The sequence below is a fragment of the Phlebotomus papatasi genome, chromosome 1 (assembly GCF_024763615.1).
Source record: "Phlebotomus papatasi isolate M1 chromosome 1, Ppap_2.1, whole genome shotgun sequence".
Lineage (NCBI taxonomy): Eukaryota > Metazoa > Arthropoda > Insecta > Diptera > Psychodidae > Phlebotomus > Phlebotomus papatasi.
This window is the reverse complement of record NC_077222.1, coordinates 30,601,457-30,626,345: the sequence shown is the minus strand read 5'-3', so window position 1 is coordinate 30,626,345 and position 24,889 is coordinate 30,601,457. Positions and strand designations below refer to the sequence as shown.

Sequence of the window (24,889 nt, the reverse complement as noted above, 5' to 3'; positions counted from 1 at the left end):
ATAAGGTTTTAGGCACCTTAATTAAATCCAGCCAATGTTAAATAATAAATATTTTTCCATTAAAATACGTGAAACATTCGACGGTGTAGAAAAACATTCCAGTTGCATCAGTGTTTTTGGGACACTTTGGGACAGTTCGGGTGACAGTCGTGAAATTTCATTTTTTGGGCTGCATCTCCGCGAGCAATTAGTGAAATTCCACGAAAAGCCCTCATTCACGGTGATTGTGGTGAAGTGAAATTGCTGGAAAAGTATCCACGATGGCATCCCGGGAAGCAACGCACGCTGGAAGTTGGTACACGGACTCAGGTTTGTGGTTATACAATTTCACACAAAATCAGCTGTTCTTTGTTTCCCCTTGTTTGATCAATTTTCTTTTGGGCGGACTAGACATTGGTCTCCGTCTCTTTTGAGATAATTGATACTGCACACAGAAGAATAAGAATCTCAATGAAATCATTAAGAGAGAGAATGGAAAGCCTCTCAAAGGCCAGGGTGATTGATATCCTGGAATTATTCCAAGAACAGTTTATCTGAGTGAGATGAGGCTTTATGGTCCTCAGCATTTACCTAATCTTAATCTGAACTTCCAGATTTAACTTATCTCTTCCTTTGGATAAAAAAAACAAAAAGAAAAAATTGGGAAAGCAATTCACTGATTTAGTATCATTGAGAAGATAAAGATAAGGACATATCTTTCTAATTTTGGAATGAGGAACAAGACAATTCATAAAGACGATTTATTTTAAAAAAGAGCTCTTATAAAAACATTCTCCTAATTCCGAGATAAGAGTCTCAGATCTTAATCACAATCTAAAAAGCTGACTCGTATTCTGAGTAAAAGATCTTTAATTTTAAAAAGTCAAACTCATCTTTTAAAAACTAAATGCAACTAACTTCACTCACTAAAATGGAAATTTTTTATTTTGAAAATTATGATACTACAAGGTGACCCAATTCAAGTGACCACCAAATAGAGGAATTCTGCAACAGTATGACAATGTCATATAAACAATTTTAAAAAAATGTCTCTGAGGTAAATTCGGGAAAATTAATTGAAAATCAGATTCATATCAGTTACTAATAAGACCTCCATAGAGCTTCTTCCAATAGGTAATTCGATACTCACTGGGTTTTATTAACGTTTTGCTCCAAAACCAACTATCATTAAAATTTGTGATATGACATTGTCATATCGTTACAGAATTCTTCTACATCTAAAGGTAGCTATAACTTTCCTACTACCAGTCGCAGCACCCTCATACTAAGTGAGCTTCTTAACAATCTCATCTACTATAATCACATCGAACAGACTGGGCTTTTTTACATGGTCATTGCTTTTTTACTTCTTCATTGCTTTTTTACACGTGGAAAAAATATCCAAAAAATTGAGTCATCAAACCTTTTTTTGTTTCAATTTGATCCTTTTCCGTTCTCTGAGACAATATTCTGTAAAAAGAAAATGGTATTTTAGTAAAATTAGCCAAATTTAAATACCTTGAACAAAAAGCAAAAAGCAATTGCCCGGTGAATTGCTTTTCCTTGACAATTCCATATCACATAGTCCGTTAACATTCTCTGTTTAAATTCACTGTTCGAAATTTCATCGACCACCATCGAAATCAGCTGATGCCAGGAAAAATCAAAACAAAGGAAATTTTACTCATAAAACTCTTGTGAAAACTTTTGAAATACATTTAAAATGAGTCTAGGCTTAGTAAAATTAAAGTTTAGTATAAAATACATGTGAATAATGTGAACTGCATTGTTTTGAACAATTGAAAATATTTCCCGCCATCGACATTTTACTTACACTAGATGGCGCTGTTCTCAGTGAGTTATCCAATCGAAAATAATGAAGGTGTCATATCACTTCTCCATTGCTTCTTTGAAAATCGATTAAAAGAGCAATGGCCCAGTTTGTTCGATGCTTTTCCGTTCTCTGAGACAATATTCCGTAAAAAGAAAATGATATTTTAGTAAAATTAGCCAAATTTAAATACCTTGAACAAAGAGCAAAAAGCAATTGCCCGGTCAATTGCTTTTTCTTGACAATTCCATATCACATAGTCCGTTAACATTCTCTATTTAAATTCACTGTTCGAAATTTCATCGACCACCATCGAAATCAGCTGATGCCAGGAAAAATCAAAACAAAGGAAATTTTACTCATAAAACTCTTGTGAAAACTTTTGAAATACATTTAAAATGAGTCTAGGCTTAGTGAAATTAAAGTTTAGTATAAAATACATGTGAATAATGTGAATTACATTGTTTTGAACAACTGAAAATATTTCCCGCCTTGGACATTTTACTTACACTGGATGGCGCTGTTCTCAGTGAGTTTTCTAATCGAAACCAATGAAGGTGTCATATCACTTCTCCATTGCTTCTTTGAAAATCGATTAAAAGAGCAATGGCCCAGTGTGTTCGATGCTAATCTTAACAAAATCTCATGTCCTCCGATCGGCCCCAAACAAACAAAATTCAAACACATTTTACTCAAAAACGCCATTTGGGCATATTGATCAAATTTTAGTTTTAGACTGTTATAGTGTATGCTACGAAGTTTCCAAAAATTGGCATGGGTTCTCTCTGTGGTTAAAATACTTAGGGTAAGTGTGCCAAATTTCGGCATAGCTGCATGCAAGCGCCAAAGTCTCAAGTTTGAAATTTAATATCTTTATTAGAAATTGATTTTTTTATTACTTCTTTTTAAGGAGTGTTGCTTGGAACCTTGTAGACAGTTTATCGTCTTTATTTACTCTAAAATCATTATTAAAACATTTTAAAATGAATAAAAATGTAGACATAGCTTTGGTGCCCTATTTCGGCCACCTTCATTCTCATAGTTCTTTGCCCATCGGGAATTCTTCCAAATTCGAATTCTTGTCGAAGCTACATTTTTTGTTATTCTTTTGCATTGTATAATCTCTAGAGTGTGTAAAAACTAAAAATTCATGGAAATTCGAGGAACAAAAAAAGTGGCCGAAATTACAAGCTGGCCGGAATTTGGCACACTTACCCTAAAATAGAACCGGAGATATGAGGGGTCAAATTTCACGAAATTCAAAACTTCATACCTCCGGTTCTATTTGACCGATGTTGACGAGTGAGGGCGCAAATTAAGGGCCTCGCACAGCGCCGCGCTACAATTTTATAGAACATTTTGTACTTCGTAGGACCTACCGTAGGGGCGCCACACTCGCAAAACCAATTTTCATATTACAGTAAACTTTCGCTAATTCGACTCTTTTAAGATCGGGCTACTTTTTAGGTCGGGCGACAATTAAATTCGAAAAAAGTTTGTTCTCATTTTTCAAGTTATTATGTGATTTTTAAGAAATTTACAATAATATGAACTATGTAAACTTAATATGTGTATGCACATGAGTAAATATCGTTGCATTTCAAACAGTTTGACGCCCGAATTTCTCTCTAATTTGGGAGATATTTCGGTCCCAATTGACCGAATTTGAGAGAGTATACTGTACCCTCGTTGCGGGTGACTTTGCACTCTGCTGTCCGTAAGACTTTCATAAATTCTAGCATTTATTGATGGTCTTTGCCGATCCGGGCTACCATGTCAAAGTATATAGGGATATGTTATGTACCAAATAAGGTACAATGATCCTCAAAAAGATTCTTGTAGTTTCAGTAATAGTCAATGAAATTCTAATGTAGGTATTTTGTCAAAAAACTGCTCCGTCAAAAAGTTATCTAAAGGTGCAATTCCAAAATCGATCTCAGAGTAGTAAATTGCCCAAAATCCAATCTAAATTTATCTGGCTAGAATAATCCACTTCGATTTTGTTGATTATTTTTATTAAACTATTGTTTTCCCTATTATCTTCCTAAGAACGCACGATTTATGTTATAAAATTGCATATAGGGGAAAGGCTCATAATTTTGTCCAGTTTCTTATTTTGGACACTTTGAGGATAACATTGGACACTAAAAATAAATAGATTAAAATGATGGATTTTTATTCCAATATTTGATGAATAATGAATTCTATCTAAATATTTGTTCTTTTTGGAAGATTTTGACACTAAATACGTCAAATTTTGAATATGATTTGTGTTGAAATTGCTCTGTTGAAAATTCAGTGTGAGCAATTGCTTACGAGAAATATGACAGAACTTTATGTTTACTTCAGTCTTATTAGCTGTGGTGAAGTACTAACAATGTTTCCTCGCTTTTCTTGAGTGATATTATTGAATATTCATTGAATATTGTGTTGATTCACGTTAGTGGTGATTTGTACATTTGACCTAAAGTGAGATTTGCCTTGTGAATTAGATTTTTCGTGTGAAAAATGGGAAATTTTCTAAGACATTCACCAGTGAGGTGATGATTCTTATTTTGGACAGGTGTTTTTCTCACGAAATTTCGTGAAGTTTTAGCTTTTGTGATGACTAGGTTGGACAAATGCCTGGAGAAACAAAGGAGCATCATCTCTACGAAAGAGATGTAGCGAGAAATGTCCTGAAAGGCTCCCGGAAAGGTCAGGGAATGAGCGAATCCGCACGTACTTGGAGTATCGAAGCCAACTCACTTTAATGAATGATATGGAAAGTTTCCGGGCTTCTTGTGACATTCTACGTTTCCCTTACATGAACAGGAAGAGGACTTGGTAAGATTGGTTCATCAAATGAATAACAATGGGCATCCCATTGAGGCGGATTAGCTGTCCAAATTTACAGACAAGTTGTAAAAATTAATAACCAAGTTGTCCAAAATAAGAGCCAAGGTCACCTCTACATATCAATTCATTTTTAAACGTATTAAAACTAATTTTAATAAAAATAAGACGATAAATAGCTTGCTAAGTTTGTAAATAACCCCTCTGAAAAGAGAGTAACAAGAAATGTCAATTAGTATAGAAAATATCGCACTTCAAACTTGGAACTTCGATGCTTATAAGCAGACTGTCCAAAATTATGAGCCCTTACCCTAATGGCCTTTATAATGCTTTATTATAGAAGTATTTGGCCAAAAATTATCCAATTTTGTGGGAACTTAAGATAAAATGACCGAGATCTACAAGATGGTATGGTCGCCATCTTGATTTGACGTTTCTGTCCGCCATTTTGAATAACTGTCAAAACAAAAATCTCATCCGATTGAGCTGAAATTTTAGTATGTTCTAGCTGATGTCAAGGCCTTTTCAGAACATATATAAAATCCGACCTAGGTCAAGTGATTGTCTGGATATAGGGGCTCCAAGTTCAAAATTTTAACATTTTCATGAATACAGAAATACAGGGAGCTTCTTTTATCAAAACCATCACAAAAAAGACAGCGCTATTGTTAGGCGATGAGATCTATCAAACAAGCAAAAAGAAAAGTAATGTTTTTTGTTTAGAACAGCATTTTATTTGAGGATCTGAAAAACTGTTTTTGCGAATATGAAAAAATAATAAATAAATAAATAAATGCAATTTTTCGTTTATTTTTTTTTAATTATGTTAGAGTAAATAAATATATAAATTAAAAGTCTCATTCATTTTTAATGGTTACTGAGGCATTTCGTTTAGGTTTCAAATATTGAAGATTAAAAAATAAAGACCGCCAAAATATGAGTATTACAAAATATTAAACTTTGAGCCTTTGTATCTAGGTAAATACTTGACGTAGACTGGAATATAGATATGTTTTGAAAAGGTCTGGACATCAGCTACAACATACTAAAATTTCAACCCAATCCGACCAGTTTTGGGGTTTGACAGTTATTCAAAATGACGGACAGAAACGTCAAATCAAGATGGCGACCACGTCATCTTGTAGATCTCGTGCATATTACCCTTGGATGTGAAGATCTTGATTGTCGTTTATTATCAGAAATTGTTGATTTCTTAGTATTTATTAAAAAGTGCAAAGTCACCCGCACCTCATCCCAAGTGCAAGCCTTTTTTCTTGATTTGTTTTAACATGGTAAAATTTTATAAAATTAATGTTAGTGGCACAAAATCCATTCATTAACAACTACTGAATACAAATAATTTTGCCCATTCACCCCCTTCCTTTCACTTTAACTATCCACTTTTAGAGCGTAAAGTTTAAAAAACAGCGAAAAAACGTGCAAAGTCACCCGCAACGACGGTATATAAACTCAATTATCTCGACTTTTGCTCAACCGATTTTGATGATTATTTCGACATAATTGTAGAGAACATTTTATATCTATATTTTGGCCAAACATAATTTTTTTGCTCAGATTATGCCATCTGTCAGGCTTTGTCATTTTAGTGTTGAAAAAACTGACCTTTTCCGAGTCCGAGTTTGCTCACGTTAAGAATCTCACCTACAATAAGCTGATATAGGCTTATGACTAACTTTTGCACAATGATAATTCATTTTATTAGCTACAAGGTCACTAGAGCATTTGTGAAAATTCTTTCTGAAACTTTTTCTACTCGAACTCAAAGAGAGAGCAGTTATATAAACAACTTTTATTAACGTATCTGCGTCCTAAGTCCTGAACTTAGGCCTGAACTTATTTTCTTGCCAATCTGCCCCGATCTCTCCTATAAATAAATATTATTTGATTAAATAAAAAATTAAAAGCCGTTAAAGCTATATAGAGATTTCTTTTTTATATTAAATTATTCAAAAGTTGTTTATCTTTATCTTGTTAAAAATAGAGCGCAGAAAAATGTTGTTCAATACAATTCAATTAAAGTGAGACAGCAACTTTTACCAATATTTTTACAATTATATTAGTTGAATTTTTTTATCAGATTTGCAATAAATTAAGAGAAAAATTTATAAATTTTTGTGGGAAAACCAACTTAAACACTTCATTGTCTGAATTTACACACCTTGGAATGTGGCAAAAAATTCTTCCGCAATATTTTCAAGCAAAAACCCGTCTAGTCCAACCACCAAGGTGTCATCTAAATTATCATTAATTCCTCTTGCTAACTTTCAATTCCTGTTTTGTGCCACTCGCACGCATCCGAGATGTGAATGATCCCTAATTACCCGCGTCTCCTTTGACTCTCTTCCCGCAGAAACTGAACTCAATAGGCAATTGGATAGCTGGCTAGCCAATGCAGAACTGAGCTATGGTCCAGCTCGTGCCATCATTGCCCCGTGAGTTTCACTATGGGAATTCTTTTGGCACTTTTTCTGGACAATTTTATGATTTTTTTTTGCAGGCATGCAGGGTACACTTACTGCGGAGAATGCGCTGCTTATGCCTACCGACAAGTGAGTCCAGCTGTTGTTAAACGCGTCTTTATCCTGGGACCATCGCACTATGTTCGCATCAAAGGCTGTGCCTTAACGTCTTGCAGCACCTACAAGACACCTTTCTATGATCTCATTGTCGACAGAGCTGGTAGGTTCTATTCTTCTGCCTTTATTGACTTTGGACTTTTGATGTTTTTTTTTTCATTATAAATCTTTTAAATTATTAAAATTTTCCTAAATTCTTCATTAATAATGAAAACAGTAAAACTTCTTTGATATAGATTTAAAATTATAAAATTCGGACAATAAGTGAGATGAAAAATGACCAGTGATAAGCCCAGATAAGCTTATGGTAGCTGAGATTCTTTACAGAGGACGACAGAATGCGTTTAGTTCTGGCTACTTGTAGTAACTTAGAATGCATAAAAATTCGACTTTGAATTGAATTTTGGAAGTAATAGCTCCGGCAGACCTTTTAGCTCAGTATAAATTCATGAAATCAAAATTCGCATCTCTTTTTCAAGATATATTCGCCTAAGTCTATCTCACTCTTTCGGACTCAAAATTGGGCTGAACTAAATTGAATTTGTTGTGATGTTCAAAAGAAGACGAAGAGTGCGAAAGACTAGGATAGACATATGCAGATCTTTAGGCAAAAAAGAGATGTAAATTTCGAGTTTATGAATTTTTTGTGATCTGAAAGTTGTGCCTGTGTCATAAATAATCACTTCGAGCAGTCAGTTCTCAGTGGCAGAAACGAATAAAATTGGCTCAACACGATTTTTTATGGCTCTCGCACACCTTCTAAATCAGGAAAATTTCATTAAGTCAGAATTCACATCCCTTTCCTTCTTAAAAGCTTTGCGTATCTCTATCCTGCTCTTTTGCACTCTTCTTCTTCTTTTGGACATCACAACATATTAAATTTAATTCAGTCCAATTTTGAGACCGAAAGAGTAGGATAGACTTATTCAAGTATTTTGGAAAAGGAAGGGACGCGAATTTTGATTTCATGAAATTTTGCAGGTCTAAAAAGTGTGCTAGAAGCATACTCTCAAAATTCAACTCACAATCGAATTTTACACGCGTTCCGAGTTGTTCACACCCCGAGTTGCAAGTAAGTCCGACGTCCCCTGTAAAGTAACTAAGCTATACCATAAAATTACACTACCGTTCAAAACATTAAATACACCCTTCGTAAGTTTAAATACACCTGGTTTGGACCGGGGAAACGCTGTAATATCCAGTTCTATTGACTGAAATAGATATATAAACCTAAGAACAGTTTTAAACAAAATATGAGAAAATACCTAGGCTAAAAAAATTATAATTTGAGGTTCATTCAAAAATGAGCTTTCTGGACAAAAATGCAAAAGTAGCCCCACATTCTAAAACTGATCTAATCTTTTAATAATCATTTAATATAAGCTAAATACTATTAGTAAATATTATTAAGAGTCAGAAAAACTGAAATTATGCCAAGGGAATATTTTTGGTACGGATTGTGGTCAGTTTCCGGTGTGATCTGTTCTGAAAGGGGTTTCTTCTTTGAATATCAAAATTTCCAGCCCAAATTCTACTTTTTCAAATACTTTTTATTATTTGTCAAATTGTTTTTTATTATTGTTGGAATTTCATTTCTTTTACTTCATTATTTTATTTAAAAAAAAAAAAACATGAATAAAATCATCAAATTTAGTTCTCCTCGAAGAATCCTCCTTTAACTTTGATAAGCGCCTCACATATTCGAGGCAACCTGTTGATCAATTTCTACAAAATGTCAGAAGGAACTCTGCCCACATATCCTGAAGTGTTTCCATCAAGTTTGGAACTGATGTCGGCGTCTTCTCTCGAACCGTCTGGTCGAGAAAATCCCTATCTATTATTAACTTATTATTAACTATCATATTTGTAGTACGATACTAACATAATGCTAGTAAAATTAAGTTTGTGTAATGAAATTTGTGTATTGGAAAATTTGTGTGAGAACTGTCAAAATTTCATTGTTTACTATTGCAATTTTTCTGAGATTTGACATTTTTCGCATTTCTAACTGTCTAATTGTCTTCTAGAATCATTCATTGGATTCTTAAAATATGCCTCAGTCGTAAAAAATGAGGAATAATTATGTAATAACAGAAAACAGAGGAAGCATCATGTAAATTATAAAAATTGACGATGCAACTCTTGGCCATTTGCTTAAGAGAAGTAAGCAAGTTCGTGGCGCGGCCGGAAAACGCGAGACCATCAACGCAAAGGATATGGGTTCACGTCTCAGACCCTCTCTTCATGTTTTTTCTTTTTTTTTTTCTTTTTTTCCTAGTTTAATACAGAGACTTTTCACAGATAATACACATAAACCGAACAAAATTGCTCTACAATCAAAATTATAGACAGGAAGCCATTTTATAAAATTGACAATATACAACTTTGCCAATACACAACATTTCCAATACACAAAACTCACAACCATAGTGCTCGTGCAAAAATTACCAACGATAGTGGTTGTAATTTTTTTACTGTGTGGATATTACAGCGTTTTCCCGGTTCAAATCAGGTGTATTTAAACTTATGAAGGGTGTACTTAATGTTTTGAACGTTAGTGTACTTTCTTGTCATGCTAACGCTTATGCTTAACTCTCCCGAAGTATAGGGCTTCAGTGTAAAAATGACACCTTAACCAATATTCTGCAATTCTTACCCCAAAACCGGTAGCTTGGCCTATAGAAGGCTCAAGGGCGAATTACAAGGATAGAACGTGGTTCATATTAAGAATATCATTTTATTAATAATAATTAAAACGTTGCCTTTAGTTTTTTTTAAATTTAAAAACGATTGTCGTGGTGAAATTTGCAGTTAATGAAGAGTTGAGGGAATCTCAGCAATTCCAGTGGATGGATTTAAAGACAGATGAGGATGAGCATAGCATTGAGATGCATTTACCATATGTGGCCAAAGTGATGGAAGACTTCAAGAATCAATTCACTATTGTGCCAATTCTCGTTGGATCCCTCACGCCAAATTGTGAAGAGACATATGGCGAGATTCTGGCCCCGTATTTGGCCGATCCACAAAATCTCTTTGTGATCTCATCGGATTTTTGCCACTGGGGCCAAAGATTCCGGTACACGTACTATGAGAGGAGCTGCGGGCAGATCTACAAGTCAATCGAGAAGCTGGATAAGTCGGGAATGGAGCTGATTGAGAGCCTCAATCCGGCAGCTTTTACGGACTATCTCAAGAAGTACAACAATACAATCTGCGGACGTCATCCGATTGGTGTGATGATGCAGGCTGTGCATACGCTCAAGACCAGAGGCTACCACATGAGCTTTAAATTCCTCAAGTATGCTCAGAGTAGTCAGTGTAAGTCAATGTCTGATTCCAGTGTCAGTTATGCTTCCGGATCTTTAATCTTCGAATAACCTGAGAATCGGTGAGACTCTACAATCCCTCCCGTCTCCTCCCTCAGAAGAAAAAAAACACGCACTTAAATACCACAAAAAAAACGAATAATTTTCATCTATGCATGTAAGGTTTTGATGGATGACTTTCTCAATTGTTTGTTAGGTCTAATGCATTTTTTTCTTTTTTGTAAAATGCAATGAGAAGGCAAGGAAAATAGAGAAGCAAAAGCGTTTCAACAATCTCAAAATGTTGAGGAAGAAGATTCCTACGTAAATTTGCACGACCCCTCTCTAGGATATTTATTTTACATTTTTTATTCTTAAAAAAAATAGATTTTCGATTTATCTTTTGGTATATATCATAAAAAAACCATTATAATTCACAATTTCTTTGAATAAAAATTGATATCAATACAATTCTTATGGGCTTTGTTATTGATTGAAGGCCTAGTTCCAGGTAACATCAATGAACATCTGTTAAAACGATGCTGCCCTGAAAGAGGTTGGTGCTCAATTTCTTGTGCATTTTGATTAAGTTTCCTTTTTATTTAAATAATTCGAGTGCCTTAGTTCCGCCTATAAAATCACTTTTATGGGCGTGGCCTAATAACTCCGTCTAACAAAAAAACACGCATCTCTTGGAACTTGCAACGCGATTCTTTTTTCCATTAAATGAACCATATAATAACTTTATTGAGAGCAGAGGCACTTATCCAATTTTTAGGATTGTATAAAAAGTCAAGCAAAAAGCTGAATACACCTAAAAATAATTTTAGGCCACTCCCACTTTTAATTTTTTTTTACTTTCTGTGTTCAATAAGGTGATTTTCTATCATTCCAAGGGGGAGACAAGACATACCCTTACTTACAAGCGAAGTATATAGTTTTCTCCTACCAATTAAGCCATGCCCATTTATAAAATAAAAAAATAAATAAATGGGAAAAAACTGATTGATCTACGCCCATTTGCATGCATTATCTCTCTGAAAAGATCATTGGATCAATTCATAAAAAATTGTGGTAAGTAAAACAAATATTGATCGGTTAAGAATTAAATTTGGTCAGTAGAAATATTGGAATGTTCAATAGGTTGGTAAAAAATCAGTTTGGTCATTCAAAAATCTAATTTTATCAGTAAAAAAGTCGATTGTGAAAACTGCTCTCTCTCGGAGTTCGAGCAGTAAAAATTCAACTTTACTAGGTTAAATTTTTTTAGTCAGTAAAAGATTTTGAGTAACAAAAAAACATTTTATTTAAATAGTAAAATATTAATTTAGTAAAATTATTTAGCAAAATATTAATTTAGTAAAATTAAATTTTACTAAATAAATTTTAATAAAAAATAATTTGTTCAACAAAAAGTAATTTGATTATTAATGGCTTCGGCACACCTTTTAGATCAGGAAAATTTCATGAAGTCGAAATTCGCATCCCTTTCTTTCTCACATGTTTTGCATATGATTATCTCATCCTATTGTACTCTTCTTCTTCTTTCAAACATCACTCCAAATTCAATATAGCTCAATCGAATTTGCTGTGCGAAAGAATGAGATAGTCATATGGAAAGCATGTGAGAAAGAAAAGGATTCGAATTTAGACTTCATGAATTTTTTCCTGATCTAAAAGGTGTGCCGGAGTCATAAAAATTCAAAGTTGGTCGGTAATGGCTCCGGAAGACCTTTTAGATTAGGAAAATTTCATAAAGTCGAAATTCGGATCCCCTTCTTTCTCACATGTTTTGCATATGTCTATCTCATTTTCTTGCAGTCTTCTTCTTCTCTTAAACATTGCTCCAAATTCAATTTAGCTCAATCGAATTTAGTATGCGAAAGAATGAGATAGTCATATGCAAAACATGTGAGAAAAAAGGGAATCCGAATTTCGACTTCATGAAATTTTCCTGATCTAAAAGTTGTGCCGGAGCCATAAATTTTTTTTTCAGTAATGGCTTCTGCACACCCTTTAGATCAGGAAAATTTCAAGCAGTCGAAATTCGAATATCTTTCTTTCTCACACGCTTTGTATAATGTCTATCTTATTATTTCGCACTCTTCTTCTTTTAAACTTCACTCCAAATTCAATTTAGCTCAGTCAAAGTTGCAGTGTGAAAGAATAAGATAGATATGTGCAAAGCGTGTGAGAGAGAAAGGCATGCGAATTTTGATTTCGTGAAACTTTCCTGATCTAAAAGATGTGCAGGGGCTATAAAAATTTTATTTCAATTTTAGTGAAATATCAATTTTGTCAGTAAAATAATCAATTTTCATCAATAAAATATTTAATTTGATCAGTAAAAAAAACAAATTAGTAAAGAACCAACAAAAAATCTTATGATCAGTAAAAATTCAATTAAGGTTGGTAAAATGATTTTGGTCAATAATGGCTCCGGCACACCTTTTAGATCAGGAAAATTTTATCAAGTCGAATTTAGAATCTTTTTCTTTCTCACATGCTTTGCATAAATCTGTCTCAGTTTTTCGCACTCCAAATTTGATCGAGCTAAATTGAATTTGTTGTGATGTTTAAAAGAAGAAGAAGAGTGCGAAGGATTGAAAGTCACGGAAAGTCAGGAACGAAAGTCACATGCAAAACGCGTGAGAAGGAAGAAGATTCGAATTTCGACTTGATGAAATTTTCCCAACCTAAAAGGTGTGCCAGAGCCATAAAAAACATTATTTTAGTAAAACAGCCATTTTTCGCCGTAAAAAATCAATCGTGATAAAACAAAACCTAATTTGAAGAGTAAAAACACTCATTTAATTAAAAAACGTTTTTTATCACTATAGAAAACTGTTTGTTCAACAAAATATTTAATTTTGGCAGTAAAAATGAATTAGTAGTTCTTATTTACCATAAAAATAATTTGATCAACAAAAAAATTATCTCATCGCAACAATTCAATTTTTCTTAGGCTCCGGCACACCTTTTTTTAGTTTTGCGCATGTCTATTCTACTCTTTCGCACTCTTTTTCTTGTTTTGAACATCACATCAAATTAAATTTAATTCAGTCCAATTTTTAATCCGAAACTGTGGAATAGACTTACGCAAATCTTTTGAGAACGAAAGGGATGCGAATTTTGATTTCTTCAAATTTTATTGATTTAAAAGGTATACCGGAGGCATAAAAAAAAACAATTTTGAATTTTGATCAATAAAAAAATCAATTTTGGCTAGTAATGACGCTGCCACACCATTTCAATTTAGTGAAATTCAGTCGATTATTTATCTCTTAGTGCGTCTTTAAAACTAAAATCTAATACAACCGTGTCTTTCTGTTAAATAGAGATTGAATTTTAAATTGAAAATGAAATACGATTTTCAATTTTTAATTTAGAAAAGAGAACATTTTAATCGATTGAATTTTACTACATTGAAAAGGTGTACCAGTTATAATAAGAAAAGAAATTTGTCATAAAAACTTGCATTTGATCATTAAAAAAAATTATTTGATTTCTAATTTAATTCGCAAACAAAATTTATTTTGAAATATAATGGCTTCAGCACACTTTTTAGATTAGGAAAATTTCGTGAAGTCGAAATTCGCATCCCTTTCTTTATCAAACCTATTGCATAGGTCTATCTCACTCATTCGCACTCTTCTTCTTCTTCTTTTAAACATCATCAAATTAAATTTAGCTCAACTGAATTTGAGAAACTGATGAAAAATTCAATGGTGAAAAGGTACACTTTTAATTTTTCTGAAAAATTAACAAATTAAAATTTATGAATATGAATATATTTTCGCTTTATTTGGAGCAAAATTAACTAAATAATAAAACTGTGGTATAGAAAATATATAAATATAATAATTTAGTACTGTATTTACCATGACAAGAATGACGTTTCCTTTTAGAGTAGCAAAAAATTTCCATTTGGAGCAGATTTTGAATTAGCTTAATTTACTCTCTATACGCAAAACGTTTGAGAAAGAAATGGATGTGAATTTTGGTTTCATGAAATTTTCCTGTTCGAAAAGGTGTGCCGGAGCCGTAAAAATGAAATTTGATCAATAAAAAAATAAATTTTAGTCAGTTTTGAAAATTGATTTTGATAAGTATAAAAATATTATTCTTCAGCAAAATAATAAAATTTTAGTCAGTAAAAAAGTATTTTTGGTTAGTAAAAAAATTGTTCAGTAACAAAATGGATCTTTGGGCATTAAATGATTTAATTTTGGTTAATGAAAAATCAAATTTGGCAGTTAAAAATCGATTTGGATTGCGGGATTTGGACAAGTAAATTTTTTTTAATTTTTTTTTTACAAAGTATCAATAGTACCTTTTTTGTAATTGCAAATGCGCAAGAAATAATGAATCAACCAAATAAAATGCAAACTCACCTCAATAAATATCGCAAATCCCTTTACCAGTCACGACAAATTCAGCAGCATCCCCAATTATTCGAGGTAAAGTCCCAGAGTGATCAATCGACATTATCCTGACGACATTTCCATCTCTTGTCGTTTTGTGGCTTCTGGCCACTCTGAGTCTGGTGGTGACGATATTGGACCAGGAGACGCCTAGACTGGGAATGGTAGTCTCATGATTGGGTACTGAAACCACTTCATTGACGCAGACAATGGCAAAATCGTGCAAATCTGCCAGTTTCTTCAATTGCTGCCCAAAATCCACTCTCAAGTTTTTACTTCGAGCCACTGCGTTCGTCTCCGTACGGAAGATTCCCAAAGAGTCCACAATGACCAGGCCAATCTTGTGGCTCTGGAGGAATGCCGGGAGTTTCTCTCTGAGGCAGCTGAGGAAACTAGGCAGATCCAATTGGCTCTGGATGAAGATGTTACTCATGTAGTCTATCTGAAGATCTCGATGGCGTTCCTGGGGAAGGTGATACTTTCAGGAATACTTGCTTTTGGAGAAATTAAAGAGTCTGTAGTACCTTAAAAGTCTCGATGATTTGAAAGAGTCGTTGAGATGGGAATACTCCTCCGGTTGTTGTGAAATAGACAACTCCTCTGCCTGTTCCTCCTCTGTCTAGAGGCAATTGAGCTGCCACAGCCAGCTGCATGCATATCTGGGACTTCCCAGAAGCTGATTCCCCATAGATCTCAGTGATCCCACGACTGGGAATGCCTCCTTCTAGCAAATTGTCCAGAGCTTGGCAACCGAAAGTAACTGATGACCAAGTCATCTCCCAAGCTGTTTTGCACTCAAAAGAAGAGGAAGATTGCATGGGATACCACAAAACGATTCCTCCTTGCTTGGAAGAATGATTCTGAATATCAAATGTACTACAAACACTTGGAATTCTTGAGATTCAAGAGAGCATTCCTGGCACTTCTGGTCTGAGCAAGGGGGAGATATTAGGGTTGGAAGTGGTGTACGGTTGAAAATGAAGTGCTTGGAAGTCTTTGGAAGTGGAAGTGCCCGATTATAACGTCTTTTCTGACTAAAATTCCATATTTTTCAGACTACACTACTTTTAGTTAAGATTTTTAGTTCGAACGGTAGTGTAATTTGAAAAGATTTTTTTTGACAATTTACAAGTTCGGTTATGACAATGAAGGGGCAAATATGCTCAAATTTATTACAGCTTAATTTTGTGTTGTAATTTTTCCGAGGAAATATTTAGTTGAATAATTAATTTTCTTTAATTTTTACAGGTACAGTAGACTCTCTCATATTCGGGCACATGGGACCGAAATGTCAGCCGAATTAGGCAGAAATTCGGGCGTCAAACTTTTTGAAATGCAACGATTTTTTATTCATGTGCATATAGCTCGGCATATAGATACAGTGCCCGCTTTATAATCCGGATGATTGGGAGACAAAATGACAGATGTCCGCTTCGTAATCCGGATGGATTTTTTGAATTTGTTCAACGTCTCGAAAATATAATACAAGATTTTTTTGTAGAATTAGAATAAAACTTTTAAAGAAGATTAAAAGACATAATTGGACAAGTCTTTTCTATTATACTTCATTTATTAAACAAAAACATCACAGGATAGTTCATTTTCAGTGCTGAACACGCATGCATACATAACCTCAAAAGTATTTTAAATGTAACCGTCGAGAACTTGTCCGGCTTACGGCGATCCGGATTAGAAAGCGGGCACTGTATTGAGTTTACACATTGATTACGTAAATTGCATGAAAATCCCTCAATAATGCAAAATCACATCAAAACTAAGACAAACCATGCCAAATTTGAGCGTTGATTCATTTGATAATCATAATGAAACTTGAAAAATTACAGCAAACTTTTTTCAAATGTAACCGCTGCCCGAATTAAAAAGTAGCCCGATCTTAAAAGAGCCGAATTTGCGAGAATCTACTGTATTTCAAAATCATATAGTTGTTCACAAATAATGTCATAGCTATTGCAATTGACTTTGATTCAGTTTGATATTTTTTTTAAATAATTTATTGTAAGATGTATTGGATGATTGCATAAATTCGTGGGACTTTTCACAAATGTAGTTATGGGGTATCCGGGTATCCCATAGATAGAACACATCCACCATTATTTTTTGTTAACGTTTTTGCATATGCTGGAAAGGTTTTAGTGTATTACATCTCTTCAAAAAGGTCGATTTCTGCTTTTGAGAACTTTTACAAAATGAGAAACGAAAAGGAACATTTGTAATATTTAATGTTTGCGTAATTTTGAATAAATCTAAGTGATGGTCTTTCGTAAAAAAAAAACATTTTGGAGGTTTAGTTAGATCGTGTCCTTGCTCTCTAAAGATGATTTTGGCTTTGAAAATTTGGAAAGAGGGATATATTCTTCGAAATATATTTCGAAATTTTAATCTTAAGGACGATTGGAACACCGGTGTCCCATAAAGAAAATAATTTTTCCTGACTATACCTGAAGTTACTTTTTTCTTATGTTTGTACGCAATTAAAAAGTAGAAGGTTGGAGGAATCTAGAATATTTTTTGCAAGTCTCCAGTGATTTGCTATATCGTCAGTTAAATCAGCATTTATCGTAACTTCATTTTTGCGATTTTGAGATATATACATATTTGGAATCAGCGTAATTTTGTTTATTAAACGCACTTGTGAAAATGAAACTTTTATAAGCTCAATAAAAATTATTTTAAACAAAAATTATCGTAAGTGCCCTTAATTAAGAAAAAATTAACAGAATTTGTCGTAACTTCCATTTTTGGGGAAGTTACGACGACAAATTTCCATACAAAAATTTCAATAATCAGCATTTGTCGTAACTTCTTTTGCTCACTTGCGTGGCTTGTAATTTGCAGCAAAATTGCAATATTTCTCAATAAAACGTTTATAAACTCTTCCAAATATCGAAAGACAGTGCGAATAGTGTAAAATGAAATCATTTTAATTCAATATTTGCGAGAAAAAAAGTGAGAAAAAATCCCTACCCATCTGTCATTTATTCAAAACAAAACAAGCAACGTGGCGCACAAAATTTATTCAATAAAACTTATGAAATAAAAACTTTTAGGGACAGGGATAACAGTTTAATTGACTAATTTAGTCAAATAAAGGCGCTTATTATCACTAGAATAATTCAAATTGATATAATGCATTTTAGAAAATTGTCGTAACTTCCAGAATCTCCATACATTGGAAGTTACGGCTTTATAAACGATGGAAGTTACGATAAAATATTATTGTGTTTCTTCTAACATATTTTTCAATATTGCAGCTTTTAAATAATTTTATAAAGATTTTCTCGAGGTAACTTACAGTTTATTAGTGCCACTTTTATTATTTTGACTCAAAAGCATCGCATTCGGGGCTCATTTTTAAAAAAAATAATATTGAACTGAAAATTTCGTCTCCTGAAAAGTTATCAAAAGGAAATTACGACAAATGCTGATTTAACTGACGATATAGCAAATTTTTAAGCTTAAAGATGATGAATTTTTAAATTCTCATATTGAAAAATGATTTTAATTATTTTTTATACTTCCAATTTTTTTTAAGAAACACCGTTTTGGAAAAAGAAACTAAAATACTCATACATAATATTTTTCATTAGACTGAAAATTATTATTCATTGGTATTGTCAGAAAAATTACTTAAATTTTTGGGCTATTTTTGGCCCTATCGCTCGCAGAGGTAAAAAATGCATCGAATCAGAATCTGTTGGATTTTCCAAAGTCACAGGCGCTTCATTGATTTTGTTTATCGGTTAAATTTTAATTGTTGATTTTCGGTCCGTGAAAAGTGTCTCGTCGTTAAAGGGTTAAATAAACTATTGATTAGTAAGTGTAAGAAGTGCCAGGAAGTACAGGAAGTGTTGGAAGTATTTCAGCATTTTCGAGAGTGTTGCGAAGTTTTGGAAGTGCGCAGGGCTATTCCATGCAAATTGTGGAAGTGCCTGGAAGTGGTGTACACATTTTCACCGCAATATCTCCCCCTTGGCTCTGAGAGTCCTAAACTTTCCCTCCAAAATTCTGACAGCCCCCTGGCCCTCTAGCTATCAAAGTTCCAACTAAATTTAAATCCTAACATTTTTTTATTTTTTTTATCATTTTTATCTTTGAAAATTTAAAAAAAAATTATAGAAGACTCAGAATTACAAAAGCAAAAAAAATGCAATGGAAATTCAGGAAACCACAATCAAATAAAACCACCGGAAGCCCCCGGAAGCTAAATACCAAAACCAATTTTATTTTCTTATCATTCTTATCACAAATTATTCACAGAATTTAGTATACCAATTCTTGCTCTCTAAGCACCTGGGATTGACACAATGGGGGCATCTGGAGAGGAATTTGGGGGTGATTTTAGGGCCTTTCCGGAGATGCTGAGCCACAATGTCCGTTATCGCCTCAATGAACACTGGATGATCATTGGGAGCTGCAGCTCGTCCAATTCGCTCAATCTTGAGTTCCTGGGCCAAATCATGGCAGTACTCAATGTCCAGCTCATGCAGGGTTTCAATGTGCTCATTGACAAAGGCAATGGGAATGAGGATGAAGTTTTTCTTGCCCTGTCGAGAATATGCCTTAAGAGCGGCGTCCGTGAAGGGTTCCAGCCAAGGCAATGGGCCCACCTTGGACTGCCAGACAAGGGTATGAGGATTGCAGAAGTTTAGCTCCTGCATAACAGCCTGGACAGTGGCTCCAACTTCTGAAGGATAGGAATCCCCACGATTGACGGCTTTCAGGGGAAGGGAATGGGCTGAGAACATTAGAATCACGTCTTTCTGTTTTTCAGAAGGGAATTTTGTCAATTCCTCTCGGATTCGCTCAGCAAAAGTCCTGGCCAGGAGAGGATGTGTTGGCCAGCGATCGATGACACTCCAGGAAATCCCCTTTGGAGGGCTGTTCTTCTTGAAGTGATCGAAGATGGCATTGAAGCTGGAGCCGGAGGTGGCACAGCTGTACTGTGGATACTGTGAGAAGATTACAACGCGTTCTGAGCGATCTTCCTCAATCTTCGCCATGGCTTCAGCTGTCGTGGGAGTGACATAGCGAAAGGCCACATAGTGACGATGGGGGGCTGTTTCGGGAGACACACGATCCAGCTGGCCGCAGAGAAGCTCTCCCTGACGATTGGTCCACTTGAGAATTGGAGATCCTCCACCGATTTCCTGATACTTCTTCTGAACCTCTTCAGTACGCCTCTGTGCAATCCATGGGCCGAGTTTGCTCTGCACAGGCAACTGGATCATATCCCTATCAGTCATGATACCCAATAGGTAATCATGGACCTGCTGGGTAGTCTGGGGACCTCCCATGTTCAGCATCAGAACAGCCGTTTTGGCTTTCTGCTGAATCACAGCGGATGCTGAGAGAAAACGGCTTCTCTCTGCTCCCCATTGTGCTGAATTTTCAAGATAACTGCGGTTTTAGATACTACAGGATATGTACTTTCAATTTTACTTACAAACTTTGAGGAAATTCCTTGAGAACCTGGTAAAATTCATTGATAAAAGTGTGATAGTACTTTTTCCGGAGAGGCACTTTCACCAACGCTGCAGTGGTGCCAACTGGCGGAGAGAAGTTGAAAAAGTGTCCAGTGACAGCCGCATTGATTTTCCATCGGCATTTTCATCATTCTTGGAAAATTGCATTTTCCCAGCTGCTTCCTGTCTCAACAAAGATAAACTACATCAAAATGACTACATACACAGCCTTGAGAGCCCTTCTGACGCCACGTGAGTAGAATTTTTCTCCGGAACTCCCAAAACCAAAAAAATTTTGAGGTTATGTCACAAGGGATTTTCCGGTTGTATTATCAATTTTTCTTACATAATCCCTGGCTAGCTTGGTCAGACTTCTTGGCCAGAGACCCCAAGGGTCAGATTCTTTAGATTTTCAGGGTATTTGATGGTTTTTTTGCCTGTATTTTGAAGTCTTCAGAGACGTCGCGAGGAAGGCATGGATTTCTGGGCCGCAGAAGGTGATTTCCTGCCAAACCAGAGGCTATGCCGAGAAGAAGGTGTTCCAGCGTGTGAAACCTCACTGCAATGTGGGGACTATTGGCCATGTGGACCATGGAAAGACTACCTTAACAGCTGCAATCACTCGAGTACTGGCAGACAAAGATCTGGCTGAATCCCGGAAATACACGGATATCGACAATGCCCCTGAGGAGAAAGCCCGTGGAATCACAATAAATGTTGCTCATATTGAGTACCAAACCGATACCAGACACTATGGGCATACAGATTGTCCTGGACATGCCGATTACATCAAGAACATGATCACCGGAACAGCCCAAATGGACGGAGCGATTCTCGTTGTTGCTGCCACGGATGGAGCAATGCCCCAGACACGGGAGCATCTGCTCCTGGCCAAGCAGATCGGCATCAACTACATCGTCGTCTTCATCAATAAAGTCGATGCTGCTGATCAGGAAATGGTTGAACTGGTTGAAATGGAAATCCGGGAATTGATGACAGAGATGGGCTTCGATGGAGACAACGTGCCAGTGGTCAAAGGCAGTGCCCTAGCTGCCCTCGAGGGCAAAGATCCGGAGATTGGAGCGAATGCTATACTGAAGCTTCTCGAGGAAGTGGACAGATTTATCCCAACTCCCGAGCGAGATCTCGATAAACCCTTCCTGCTGCCCGTGGAGAATGTCTACAGCATCCCTGGAAGGGGAACTGTAGTCACGGGACGCCTGGAAAGGGGCACCCTGAAGAAGGGATCCGAATGCGAATTTGTCGGCTACAACAAAACTTTCAAGTCCACAGTCACGGGAGTTGAGATGTTCCACCAAATCCTGGAGGAGGCTCATGCAGGTGATCAGCTGGGAGCTCTTGTCCGTGGAATCAAGAGGGACGAAATTAAGCGCGGAATGGTGATGGCAAAGCCAGGAACTGTCAAAGGATACGATCATTTTGAGAGCCAGGTTTACATTCTCAACAAAGAAGAAGGTGGACGCTCCAAGCCCTTCACCAACTTCATCCAGCTTCAGATGTTCTCACGCACCTGGGACTGTGCCACGCAAGTGACAATCCCAGGCAAGGATATGGTGATGCCAGGAGAAGATGCCAAGCTCGATATGCGCCTGATTCGGCCGATGGTGCTCGAACAGGGACAGAGATTCACACTGAGAGATGGAAGCTTGACCCTGGGCACGGGAGTGGTCACCAAAGTGCTGCCTCTGCTCACGGACAATGAGCGCATTGCTCTTGTGGAGGGCAAAAAGGCGCGCGAGAAGAAGGCAAAGGCCGTGGAGCAAGGAAAGTAGAAACAGTAACTATTAGTGTAACTTTTATTATGAAGAATAAAGATATGAATTAATAAAATCATTAAAAACCAAGGAATTTTTTTAATAAAATATTTTATTTTACTAAAGAATTTTGTTCCATTGCACCTTGGACTTGGACGGGAAGGAAAGGTTTTGTACAGGACAAATGGCTCAAAATTCAATAACCGAAGCTCTGCTTAGAACGCTTAAAAGAGGGGAAAGTGTCTCAGATTAAAAGGAAATGGTGTGTTGTACGATATATAATTCGAAGCTTGAATCAACAATTGTCGTAACCTAATCGTTCTATAGCCTGCGAGACAAATTGGGGTGGAGTAAGTACTTTTGGCCACTTTAAGGTTTCATGTGCTTGTAATTTTTATTATCTTTATTCAAATAAAATAAAATTTTGTACAAAGGTACCTTAACCCTGGACGAGAAGCTTTCCGCTGAGCGAAATTCAACGAAATCAAGTTTCCCTCGATATTTTAGCCTAAATAAGACATTTACGGTTAAAAATAAATTTTCCCATCCCTAGGAGTCCTGGAAAACTATGGGTCATATATGACCCAATCGTCCATAAAGGTAAAAAAGCACAAAATTTTCCAGATGACTAGTTTACTCATTTGCTCTGTTATTTTTGAAAGATAAATAACTTGAATATATTTGTAATAATAAAAAAAATATTTAGAGTACGAGTAAAAATTAAAACGATCAAAAATTAATTTTAAAAAATCTCATTCAATTTTTGGTCTCAAAGACTCTTGAAAACTTGTACACAAAAACAATAATTTTTATGAAAAAAATGTATTGTTGTTTACTTCACTTTTAATTTTTATGATATTCATCGAAACAAATTTCGTATACTGGTAAGGTAACACAGAGATAAATGTCACATGCCTCACAAATACAATTGGTTTTATAAGTCTCCACGAAACCGCTCGCGCCGCTTGTACGCTGGATTTTTGAATTCTCTATAGAGAATTTCCTAAAATAACGATGTTGATAGGGGGTGTTTTATAATCCTTTTTTCTGATAGCACCATGTGCACTTCAGTTTTCTTCAAAGCATGTTTGATGGTAATGGGTAGGTGCAATGTTGTTTGTCTCTGCGAATTTAAGACGTGACGTACAGTTGCACATTGCTGTGGATCTGGGAGTTCTTCCGGAGTTGATGCGTTTTTGATGAAGACTTCAAAGTCCACTTCATCCACGTTTTATTCCAAATATATTATATATGTAGCTTTCGTTCAGGACAAGATTGTCGGCATTATCGCTATCTTCCGGGCATAATATGTGGATGATTTCGGGTTCATTGATCATGAATTTTTCTTTTCCATTTTTGAAGTCATTTACAAGAGTAAATAGTTATGAATTTACAACACATACGCAGAAGTATCTTATAAATTGTCAAAATGTTACCTTCTTCAGTCAGTATTGCACTGGGAAATCTCAGCTAAATGATATTATCACACAAAATTACACGAATAATTGACTATTTTGCGCACACATAAACAAAAACATGAAACAGTCTAGCCTCAAATCTTCGAAAATCCACTAGAGACAAATTCGGTGTTTTTTACTATTAGGGACGATTGGGTCATATATGACCCATGAAAATTATGAAGCTTTCTTGAAAATACCAATTAAACTATAATTTTTACTTTGTTGTGAAATAATATGTATAGTTATTATAGTTTCTAGTCATAAGAGGTTTTTGCTTAAAAAAATTAGAAATATTAAAAATATTAAAATTCAAGCACTAATGTGAAAATTTGAAAATTCGTTATTTTTGAGCTCAAATATTTTTTATATAGCAAATAGCTGGAGATTTGCAAAAAAATATCCTAGATTCCTACATCTTTCTACTTCGTGATTATGTACAAACATTAGAAAGAAATAACTTCAGGTAGTCAGGAAAAATTATTTTCTCTATGGGTCACGAGTTCAACTTTTCGTCTGATTCTCCTTGTATTTTACGTTTAAGTTGTCGGACTCATTCATTGCAGGTCTGTGACGCTACTTTAAAAATACACTGTATACTTTGACATTTTCAATTGTAATTGTAAAATGATAACTTTTTTGAGGTTAGGTCATACATAACCTAGAATTATGCTGTTAAAAATTAGAAATTTGTTTAGTACGATTTTAATTACAGTAGAGTCTCTCAAATCTGAATCTCTCAAATTCGAACGCCGTTTGGATTCAAAATGGCAATTGTGAGGTTATGTTGGAAAATTCGTATTCTCGGTGAATGGAAATCATATTTATGTGCTTCTTCCTGAATGTTTACATACATTATTATCGTATAAAATGAAAAGGAAGTATGTTATCAATGAAACTTGCGAGAAAGTACGAGATTTTGATTCAAAGTACAATTTAATTTCACACAAATTTCGTTAGTTTTGAAAAAATCGTTCGAATTTGGGAGGTGAGAAATGTCAAAAATACCCCCCGAGCGTTCGAATTTAGAAGACTCTACTGTATTTTCTTTTGTATAGATAGAGGGCATACTAAAACCGAGGTTATGTTCAATCACATACATTCTGCATTGAATTGGTGCGTTTTCAGGGTTTTCAGTGTACCAAAAATTCTATAATTTACCAACTAACTGCATTTTTTTTATCTTAAATAAATTAGAAC

The 24,889-nt window shown here is 35.1% G+C and overlaps 4 protein-coding genes across 5 annotated transcripts; 2 read left to right on the top strand and 2 right to left on the bottom strand.

The window, feature by feature from the left end:
• Positions 1 to 113: 113 nt before the first annotated feature.
• On the top strand, positions 114 to 11,021 carry LOC129799632 (protein MEMO1). Its single transcript, XM_055843705.1, has 4 exons — positions 114 to 309; positions 7,017 to 7,098; positions 7,164 to 7,345; positions 10,054 to 11,021. Exons 1-4 carry the CDS (start codon positions 261 to 263, stop codon positions 10,620 to 10,622), a joined length of 882 nt encoding a protein of 293 aa, XP_055699680.1. The 5' UTR covers positions 114 to 260; the 3' UTR covers positions 10,623 to 11,021.
• Positions 10,958 to 16,028, bottom strand: LOC129799634 (DNA repair protein XRCC3). 2 transcript variants are annotated; one of them, XM_055843708.1, is made up of 3 exons: positions 15,499 to 16,028; positions 14,945 to 15,437; positions 10,958 to 11,097 (listed from the first exon to the last, which is right to left on the bottom strand). In XM_055843708.1, exons 1-2 carry the CDS (start codon positions 15,790 to 15,792, stop codon positions 14,946 to 14,948), a joined length of 786 nt encoding a protein of 261 aa, XP_055699683.1. In that variant the 5' UTR covers positions 15,793 to 16,028; the 3' UTR covers positions 10,958 to 11,097; position 14,945. The 2 variants fall into 2 exon arrangements, with proteins under 2 accessions (XP_055699683.1, XP_055699684.1); XM_055843709.1 differs by having other exon boundaries at positions 10,958 to 11,092.
• A 3,169-nt stretch (positions 16,029 to 19,197) lies between these two features.
• LOC129799626 (ferrochelatase, mitochondrial) lies at positions 19,198 to 20,538 on the bottom strand. Its single transcript, XM_055843692.1, has 2 exons — positions 20,439 to 20,538; positions 19,198 to 20,375 (listed from the first exon to the last, which is right to left on the bottom strand). Exons 1-2 carry the CDS (start codon positions 20,476 to 20,478, stop codon positions 19,243 to 19,245), a joined length of 1,173 nt encoding a protein of 390 aa, XP_055699667.1. The 5' UTR covers positions 20,479 to 20,538; the 3' UTR covers positions 19,198 to 19,242.
• A 110-nt stretch (positions 20,539 to 20,648) lies between these two features.
• Positions 20,649 to 22,318, top strand: LOC129799619 (elongation factor Tu). The gene is made up of 2 exons (XM_055843672.1): positions 20,649 to 20,709; positions 20,908 to 22,318. Exons 1-2 carry the CDS (start codon positions 20,670 to 20,672, stop codon positions 22,248 to 22,250), a joined length of 1,383 nt encoding a protein of 460 aa, XP_055699647.1. The 5' UTR covers positions 20,649 to 20,669; the 3' UTR covers positions 22,251 to 22,318.
• Positions 22,319 to 24,889: the final 2,571 nt, after the last annotated feature.